At 39.6% G+C, this 10,610-nt stretch overlaps 1 protein-coding gene across 1 annotated transcript; it reads right to left on the bottom strand.

The window, feature by feature from the left end:
- Nucleotides 1–310: 310 nt before the first annotated feature.
- LOC108023378 (calcyphosin-like protein) lies at nt 311–7,494 on the bottom strand. Its single transcript, XM_017092787.3, has 5 exons — nt 7,368–7,494; nt 4,032–4,180; nt 1,218–1,337; nt 926–983; nt 311–858 (listed from the first exon to the last, which is right to left on the bottom strand). The coding sequence occupies exons 2-5, from the start codon at nt 4,178–4,180 to the stop codon at nt 544–546; spliced, it is 642 nt and encodes a 213-aa protein (XP_016948276.1). The 5' UTR covers nt 7,368–7,494; the 3' UTR covers nt 311–543.
- Nucleotides 7,495–10,610: the final 3,116 nt, after the last annotated feature.

Raw genomic sequence — 10,610 nt, 5'->3', positions numbered from 1 at the left:
AAACCCAATTCTAAACTCTGCCGCCCGTTCGGCGAGTGTTACGCCGTGCTTTGCGGCTTCGCATGTACAAGTAATCTAATTAGTTTTATGCTAATTAGCACGCGGCTTTAATTTAATAAATTATTATAGCGCATTATTTGGCCAGAACTACACGCAACTCGGGCGGAGGAGTGGAGCGGAGGCATCCGAATGTTTACGGCTCGACTGATTTGCGTTGTCATTTCGCAAATCGCAGGGTAAAGCCAAAGATTAGGTTATTTAGAGCGGTTTAAAGTCCCACTCAACTGATGTAGAGCTTTGTTGGTGAATGTTTTAATCAAAGTTGGGTTTCTCAAAAGTATTTAATTTGTATGGCACTTATACTATTGATATAGGATTTGGATAAAATCTTTTTAATTTTTAGATCTCAACATTACTAGTACGTTTAATTAAAACATTGGCTTCGCTTTTAGTTATTATTACATGTGCGCAGTTCGATAAACTGATCAAGCTTCAAAGACGGCAAATGGACGTTAAACTTTTAGCTTCTAAGAGGAACACAATTTAGAGTTTGTAGGCGCGTCGCATCATCAGATCGAAGTAGGCATCATTGTCGATCGAAGCGCTGATCGTGGCATAGTAGTTGATGAACTCCTCCCTGGTCACAATACCATCCGGGTTCGGAGCTCCAACCTCGAAGTTCTTCAGGAAACCCGTGAATATCTGCGCCTCTGTCAGTTCGCCACTCAAGTACTTCGGATGGTCGCGCACCGAATAAACGTTCTTCAAGTCGGCCACAGTAATTTGACCATCGCCATTGGCATCCATTTTGTCGAAGGCTTTTTCGATAATGCTGATACGCGAATTATTCATGGGAGGCTGGAAAATATATGAGATAAGTACAAATACTTCTTGTATTAAAGTTTTATATTTAAGGTTTATTTACCCGCAGCTTTACCAGGAATTCTGTCATGTTTATGTTGCCACTTCCGTCTGTGTCGAAGCTGTGGTTAATCGTAAGAATTTTATTTAATTTAAGATATTGTAAAGACATTTTAAAATAAATAATTTCATTCATAGAAAATTCGATGGATAAATAATTTAGATTTGCTTAAGCAGCTGTCACCACATCAACTTCTTATTTCATTTTCAAGCATAAGTTGAAGAACCCAGCAGACCTCGTCGACTTATCCCCAAATCCCTGTTTGTCATTTAAATTTAAATTGAAAATTACCAACCTGGTGAACATTTCGTCGATTTCGGCATCACTCAGCTCCAGACCGATATCCGTGACTCCTTTTTTGAACTCCTCGGCGCTGAGAGTTTTGCTGCCATCGTCGTCCATCACCCGAAATGCTCTGGAAATTCAAAAAAGAACACCGAAACGGCAATGGCAAAAATAATTCTCAATATGAATGGCAAAATGAAAATATATTCCTATTATTGCGACGGGACAAAGCGAGCCGGATAAGAATATGCCATTGATAGATACTCGGAAAAGTGGGTGGTTTAGTGCCGAGGCGGAGGAGGGGGGCTCATTCAGCTATGCATTCGATGCATTGAATTTTCCGGCTGGCAAACAAACAAATTGCATAAATACAAATGAAAATGCGCGCTCACGAGGACGAGGCCAATAGGCGCAGCCACCATCCGACCGACAAGCCAACAAACAAACAAATGCACACACCGTACATATGTTGCAGATGCGAGGATTTTGTACAAAATGTCTATATATTCAAAGCGGGAAATTGTTAGCAGACAGCCGTCCGGGAAAAGCAGGTGGAGGCGGTGGGCGGCGGACGGGGCCGCTGCAAGGGGGGCCGAGGCAGTGGGCGGAACAGGTGCTAGCGGTTTTTCTCTCCTCTGCTCGCAGCTCAAATTGAAATAAAAACTAACAGTGGGCTGAGCAGCATACTATGGGGATTGTGGAAAGGGGGCGTGGCAGGTCGCTGCACTGGCAAAGAAAATTATTTTTCAAGCCCCATGGAACACTTGTCCTGCAGTTCCAGATTCTATAACTTCAGTTATTGAATCCCGATTTTAGAATGGGATACCTTTATAAAATTGTGATTGTATCCGTTGATAGTCTGCATTAAAATTTCTCTGTTCTACGATAGTAAACCATTTAACCATTTTCATATTCGGTTTTTCCGTATTTCCAATGGTTTTCAGTATGGGACCCCAAAAATGCTCTTCTGGGTTCCATAACTCGAGTAATTTTAGCCCGATTAAGACTTGGGATACCTCGTTGAGTTTGTAATTCCATTCCCTAAAAATTTCATTTTAATTTCTTGGTTTTACGAAGGTTAAAATTTTAGCCCATTTTCATGTTCGGTTTTTCCGTAATTCCAATGGTTTTCAGTATGGAACCCCAAAACTGCACTTCTGGATTCCATAACTTGGGTAATTTTAACCCGAGCAAGACGTGAGATACCTCTTTGAGTTTCTGTTTCGATTCTCTAATAATCTGCATTAAAATTTCTCAGTTTTACGAGGGTCAAAATTTTAGCCCATTTTCATGTTCGGTTTTTCCGTAATTCCAATGGTTTTCCGTATGGAACCCCAAAACTGCACTTCTGGATTCCATAACTTGGATAATTTTAACCCGATCAAGACGTGAGATACCTCTTTGAGTTTCTGTTTCAATTCTCTAATAATCTGCATTAAAATTTATCAGTTTTACGAGGGTCAAAATTTTAGCCCATTTTCATTTTCGGTTTTTCCGTAATTCCAATAGTTTTCAGTATGGGACCCCAAAAATGCATTTCTGTGTTCCATAACTCGAGTAATTTTAATCCAATTAACACGTGAGATACCTCGTTGAGTTTGTATTTCCATTCCCTTAAAACCTGCATTTAAATTTCTTGGTTTTACGAGGGTCAACATTTTAACCCATTTTCATGTACGGTTTATCCATACTTCCAATGGTTGGCACTTCTGGGTTCCACACCTCGAGTAATTTTAACCCGATTAAGACGTGAAATACCTCTCTGAGTTTGTATTTCCATTCTCTAATAATTTTCACTGCTCGAATTCTCTAAGGTTTTATGTTTTTTGTAATATTTTTTTCGAATTTATATAGCTTACGATGTAGTATAGTCCCATGATTTTCCTCGGAGTGTAGCTTTACTCGACAGCAACTACAGAAATCCAATTATGTTTGTTTGCATTCAGTCAGCGATTTTTGCCACTCCCCCTCAGCATCCGCCTCTCGTTTCCAGTCTTTCAGCGAGCGTCATAGTTATAGTTTTTTTATTTTTTCTATTTTCCCCTTCTTTTTTCTGCCCGGCCTGCACACACTTGAAAGCGCTTTCGAGAATGTTAGTTCAACATGCACTCGAACTCTCGGCATGCTCGTATTTACATGCGCCTAGCTGAGCCCTAACTTAACATCATCATCAGCAGGAGCAGAACCAGAAGCAGCGGTAGCTGGAAAAGCCAGCAAAGTTTCAGTTTCATTTGCCATATTTTCCTGCCGAGCCTCGACCATCTTCACCTACCCTTCCCTTGGCCATATGTTCTCGGGCTCCTCACTTGTCGGACCCTCAACGATTTCATCATTTTAATACTGCCCCTTTGGGGAAGTGGCGCTTCACAAGGGGATGATCCGCAGCTCAGGTGAATAAAGGGGGATTTCTGTTCATATATTCTGCCCTTTCCCATATCAAACATTTTCGGGCATAACGAACAACTTGACCAAATCTTATATGCCCTATTCTAGGGATGGATGGATTTGATTCTGGGAAATTGTTATTAATAATGTAATTATAGGTATCCGTAAGTGACTTATTCAACTTTAAATATATTATACAAAGTATTTTTTCATTAATTCTTTATTTTTAGGGAATTATTACTTCTCTTCAACCCCCACCAAAAATGTTTGCAGATAAGAAACAAATAGAAAACAATCTACCGCACGGAGCTCTCTGGCTGTGGTGCACACACAACTGGAGCACCATTATGCAAACAGGCAGTCCAGGCTAAGCCTAAGCCTCTGATTCTTTGCCAAGCTAGTTCAGTGAATCGAGGGTGCCCTACCAGGGCCAACTCACCTGGACAGACCCAAGATGCCGGTGGCACCTCGACTGAAGCACTGCAGGCGCAATTTGTAAATTGGATCCTTCTCCAGCCCGTTGGCCAACTCGCGCCTGGCCAGATTCTTCAGGGCGGCCTCCTTGGTGTAGGCGTTCTCGCGTTGCATCTGCAAAAATAAATTCACATGTTCAAATCCTTTTACAAATTATATCTTTTATAGGATAAAATTATAAAATGTCTGCTCTTGTCAGTTTAGAAACCTTTAAAAAAAAGTTATAAAAAAGTCTGTCTAAAAAAGGCTTTTAATTTTAATGGCTTTTTTATGTGGTTAATTTATATTAAAAGTAAAACCTTTAAATATTTACTTGATAACCACAAGTAACCACTGTCAATAAATTTAAGCCCAAGTCATTTGTTGTTTAAATATTGCCTGAGATTTCTATGTTTATCATTCCATCATTGGTTTTTCGCCGGATTTAATTAACATTTCACTTCCCTTTGTTGTCTCTAAGCTTGCTTATAAGCTGTCAATTGCCCGCGGGCGATTAACAAGAATTTGTTTGATATTCAATTTTTGTGTTTATGCTGCTACAATAATTGTCAGCTAGGCAAATACTTTTCAGGCAGGAAAATTCGATGGGCGTTGGTTGCCAGGCTGCGACAGCCATGGCCGAGGGCTATTACACCCGGAATTGATTTACTTTAGCTCAAAGGCGCCTAATTACACCAGAAGGTGGCGCACAGAGCCAGCGCCGAATGCCCCTGAAAAACCTAAAGCCTCTTTGTAATTTACCGGGTTGATTTACATTTTAAATGAATGTGGCCAAATATGACTTGTCAGTCACTTATGGCGCATTCCATTCACGGTTCAATGCATCGCAAGGCTTGCCAGCAATTCTCTGTCTTAATTGTCGACCTAAGTCAAACAAAATCTTGTTAAATTAAAATATGCTCTAACAGCTCGGCTTTAAAAGGAGTCTTGGTGAAATAACCATTTTGGGACAATTGATGTTTTGGAAAGTATTTAGTGCACAAGCAACAAGCATGCACTTAAAAAACTTTCTCGAGTATGATAAAATGAGTTAAAAGTCTATTCAATCATATTTTTTTGTTAAGTAAAATATTACAACTTTCTAAGTGAATTGGGTTTTTCAAATATTATTTTGAAGCAAATATTTCAACTTCGATATATTTTATAGTAAATACATTTGTTCGTATCTTATACAAAGGCTTTCTCACAGTGTGGCTAACAACGCCTTCGTCTGCCCACCTTTGCAACCACATTAGATTAAATAGAGAGTCGGGCGGGGGGCTAAACTCTGACCAGGTGGCACTTGGCTCAATGAACTGTGACGACTCGGGGTCCAACTAGTTTGATTAGCACTCAATTCGGGAGCGGGGTAAGTGTGTGCACTCACCTCAATATTTCACGCATCACTTCGCAATCATAATAGTTTCGCCCCGATATATGTATGAATTTGCGATGAAAACATCTGCACAGCGCTATTCACTCGAAAATACGTGGAAATTTAAGTAGCTTCGATTACAATAATGCGGCAAAATTATGGTATAGCTAAGTTCGTATTTAATTTAAGATTTATTGGGGTTATGGTTTGAAAAACTTTATTGAAAAAATCTTTAAAATACCATTTAAAAAATAAATTTGTATGTTCAATATATACCACTGACAAAAGAATTATCTTAACTAATTTCAATTTGATTATTAATTCCGCTAGCTGAGCTGCTAGGATTACAATATTCTTTGTTGTATTCCATTTAAAGACATCCTTGACTGGCAATAATAATTTCCTTTGATTTATTGATTCATGTAGTCATCGCCAGTAATGAAGTAAACAGACCCTGAACAGTCAAATGTTTGTCTTTCAAATCAATACCATTGATTTGGTTACTCGGAAGGCAATGAAAATACTGAATTTCAGGAAGACCTTGAAGCCTTGACTGAGAGAAAGGCTGTGGAGGACGGAAGAATTACATCGATTGATGTGATTCGAATAACTGGCATGTCGGGCTGAGTAAACAGCCCCTCAAAGCTTTTACTCCAACTGTTTTTTATATGTATATAGTATAATTATACATCCACCGGGAGACCCATTCCCGATGACCCCGTTAGATAGTCTGTTAGACAGTCACGACTAATGCGGCGTGAGTAATGAACGGTGCCCTAATTAGCAGCCCCAGGTGGCACTTTAGTGTCCTTAGATGCCACACGCCATTCGGTCACAGGTCACTGGAAAAAAGTCAGCATGCCGATGAATAATATCCCGAAAGAGGGGAAGAATGGCACTGACAAATAATACCAAAACCTAGTTTAAGACTAATATAAATTTAAGTTAATAAAGCTATATATATTATATATTATATATTTATGTATATATATTATATATTTTTTTACCAAATATATTTTCAAAAAAAACAGGTTAAGTGGAAAGAGCGAAACAATATTATTAATAAATTTAAAACCTTTTTAAAAAGGTACCCCAAAAATGAGATCACTTTATATCCGAATTCTATTGAATCGAAAGTTCCATTTTCGAATGGCTCTTAGACTGTAGAGCTTTCTAAATGGGGGATCCCCGGCTCTTGGCAACAAATGTTGCCGGGCAACAAATGCACCTTGAGTGGCAAGCTGCAGCATCCTTGCCGGAAGTCAAGGTCGTTTATGGTATCGATTTACCCCGAGCTCCTCGACCATCCTATATAATATAGCGCATACGCCACGTATGCAAAAAGTGAAATGCCAGCTAACGAGGGGAAAAAAATAGAGAGCCGAAAGCAAGAGATGCTAACGAACTGCGATAGAACATGAAAAATAAATTATGGCTTTATTGAGGGTAAGGGTAAACAAAAAGACGATTTAACACGTCAGCAGGACGCTGAGTGCGACAGGATAATGGCGACACAGGATACATCGGCAGGGCGGCAAATAAAGCAAATAGGTCACGTTCAAAGACAACATCGATTAACCATAAATTGCGAGTTAAGCAAAAGGCAGCAGGGACAGCGTTAAAAGCCGGCAGATGGACCCGGGACCTGGCTGAGTTTAAGAATGATTTGTGCGTGTCTTTATGACACGACTCGCCAGATTCCAGGATCTGAAACTGTTGCGGATACACACGGAAATGTATAGAGATGCGATGACATGTCGCCTGTTTCGCTAACAAGCAAAGTATCGGCCACTGACAACGCCAGCTGTCGCTCCAAAAAAAAGATACAAAAAAGAAAAAAAAGCGAGAAGGAGAGTCAGCTCAGCAGAAAGGAGCGACATGTGTGTGTGGGAAAACTTTCACCATAATTAACAGACATGTCGATTACTTCTTTGCCACACTTTTTACCTTTCCCGGCAGCTGCTGACGCTCAGTGTCTATTATTATTTTATTCCAGTTTCAACAGTTTCAACTTTTCACAATGCACAATGTCGCAGCAATACTCAGTTTTCCACGCACGTGTCGCGTGTGCGGAGCGTTGGCAACGAATGAGGAAAAGCCACCACCACCGGGGCAACCACTCACCCGTTGCAGCTGGGGATAGTTTCCAGCCCACTCCCACACCCAAACCCATCGACATTGCCATAAGCGGCGTCCTTACCCAACTAACAAAGTGCACAGGGAAAAAGTAGGATGACCCTGCTTATCTAATCGAAATATTACGATATCTTGTTGATTTATTTTATAATATTTGATAAGGTTAGTATGAAAAAAGATACAACTAAGCAAAGCTATATTTTGTTGTAAATATGTTATCCAATGTAGAGATAATACCCAACAAATATACAAAGTATCTGTATAATTAAAATTCAATTTGTATTTCGTATTGCAAATATACTGAATTGTGATATAAATATATTTTGATTTCCTTTATTATATTGCTCTTTTTTAAGATCATTAGAATATAGATATTGCCAAGGTGTAAATTCTTATGTTGTTATAGCATTATAATAATACAAAATATATAGAGTAGTCAACTATAATTAATTTATAATTGTTATTCCCAGTGTACTGTAAGGAAAGCTTAGCAACACACTTATTTTTGTGCCAATCGCCAGCGGATGCATAGATACATTTTTACGCGAGCTTTTGTGGCTCGTCTCACTTTGTTTAGGTACATTTTTTAAGTTCCCCTTTTCCGTTTGTTTTTGGGGTGCTCACCTTTATTTTTGGATGAACGGGGGTGCAAGAGTATCACATTTTTATGACGCGACACGGCATTATCATTACCGCTTTTGTGGTGTCGCAGTGCATAAAATTTATGCGCACATATCGTGCTTCCGTTATGCCAAATTGATGTGCGCTTTATGAGTTGTACATTTCATTTTTTCGATACCCTTCGACAGGTTGCAATAGTTCGATTGAAGGATTACAAAAATGTCTAGGTATTACAAACATTATTTTTTATATAGGTTTATATTTTATAGTTTGCAGCTCTGGCTAGAAAATAATAAAAAGTAAGGAAAATTGGGAAAGCCTAACATGAAGAGTACTCCAATCTTCGGATTCCCATCCTTGCTTACATAACCCACATTACTTGTGTCAATTTGATTGTTGACAATGTCACGGTTGTTAAGTTTTCTTATGACTATCAATAAATATTGCGATTGAGCAGTTAAATTTGAAGAAGTGGAACTGCACAAGACAAAATGATTGGAACTTGAAGGGTTTATTCATATTTATATTATTTATTTATACTTACTTACATGTAATGATAATATGTATAATAATATTATTTAAGTAAAATGGGGCCAGCAACAAAAAAATTTTCAAAATTGTAGACCCAGAGCTTCAATTAGATTTAAAAGTTACGCTTATGACCTCCACATTTTTAAGGCGTCTCCTTTAATTTTAAAAATATCTGTTCCCCCGTTATTATCTCCATTGTCAGTGCTCTCGTCCCATTTCTCATTTGGGGTAATGAAATGGCTGCTGCTCTAATGCGGCTGCTTTCTTCTCGTGGGTTTGTAAGTAAGAAAGATGGCCCCATCATGTGGGGGAGATTTGCACTTCCCTGTTGGCCAAACCGCTGGCTGTCATCAGCTGGCCCCCATTTCCCTCGTTTTACCCCTCCCGAGAAAGCCACTCACTTCTTGGCCATATCATTTTTTCAGTGGCATTCTGCGTGCATGTGTGCATGGCTCGCTGCTTTTTACTGTCAACTACATTTTGTCAAATTACTTATGCAAATCTTTCAACTTTTACAAGCGCGTCGTTGCCACGACATCAGCGACACCACCGACCCACTCCCCTTTCCTATTTTATAACAAGGGCAGCGTAAAAAGCTCGTTTAGCGATGCTGCTCAAGTTATTTTCCCCAAGAAAAATTACGCTCAAAGCCTGACATGAAGTGGCTGCGATGTCGAGATCCTAAGCGCTGCTCATATCACGCACAGTCACACACCATTTTGGCCCCGAAGGGGGCGTGGCCGGTCTCAGGGGCGCACTGGCCATTCATAACCGAGGGCGTGGCAATGCTGCCGGCATTTATTTCCTCCAGGACAGTCTACTAAAAACCTATTTTGAATACCGCGACACGGCAACAAAGTGTTGGCCAAGCATCTCAGGTATTAGACAAACAAAGTTGCCAGCCATCGAGGGAAAATGTGGAAGGAGGAACTACTTGCCGCCTCTGCAGGTCGGAGATAGGCACTGGGAGAAAGTGTTTAGTCAAAATTAAAAAACCACAATGTTTTAAAAAGTTTTGCAAACTTTTCAAGGAGTTTTTATATACATGTGGTTCATTACATTAACATTACTTATAATTTTCAATTTAAAATTATAACATTTTTCTGTCACTGGTCGAACGGCCACCTCTTTTTCTCGACCATGGCCAGAGCTTTATGCGCTTATAAAATAAATAAAATTTATGCTGCGACGCATTATTGCCGTGTCCTTTGTCCTTCGTCCTGCTCCCTAAAGCCATTCACTTCACTCTGCGCTGTTGTTGTATTTAAAAGATGACAAATCGTCGCCAGGTGAAAGCCGAGGGGCGGAGCAAACTTCGTCAGTGAAACTCATTTTGTGGCACTGATAAATTTGTCGCCTATAAAAGTGGTGTAGGATTTTCTCGAATTTCCTTGTTGGTAGTTATAGAATATAGAAAATATTGGGTTCAATGGTCTTGAATTTAGTGTTCCATTTACTATTATTAATTAGTAACTTACGTATGAGTGCTAAATAAACTATCTTGAAATTCTTTGTATACAATTTTATAGTTGTTAACTTAGTGACCTTTCACATACACAATTTATTAGAATTTCAAAACATAAGAGAAATGGTATCTTATCGTACTTTAGGGTATCCAGAAGTGCTTCATCCCAAACTAAGCCAATTTTAGCCCTGCTTATGATAAATACTTTGCCTTTGGTCTGTACCTGGCCACTTGAATCTGACAATGCTGATGATGATGACGATGCTGATGATGCTGGGGAGCAGGTGGAAAAATTGGATGGCGGGCGGTGGCGGTGGCGGCGGCGGTCCAGCTCCACTCAGTCCATTATTTATGAGTGTGTTGACAAGGAATTATTCTTAGGGTCTATTATTGTGGTAGCCACGGGATAGGCGATCCAAGGTATTCGTCTCCAGGCA

Source organism: Drosophila biarmipes, chromosome 3R (assembly GCF_025231255.1).
Source record: "Drosophila biarmipes strain raj3 chromosome 3R, RU_DBia_V1.1, whole genome shotgun sequence".
Classification (NCBI taxonomy): Eukaryota; Metazoa; Arthropoda; class Insecta; order Diptera; family Drosophilidae; genus Drosophila; species Drosophila biarmipes.
The sequence above is the reverse complement of the archived record's forward strand: the minus strand, read 5'-3'. Positions and strand labels throughout refer to the sequence as shown.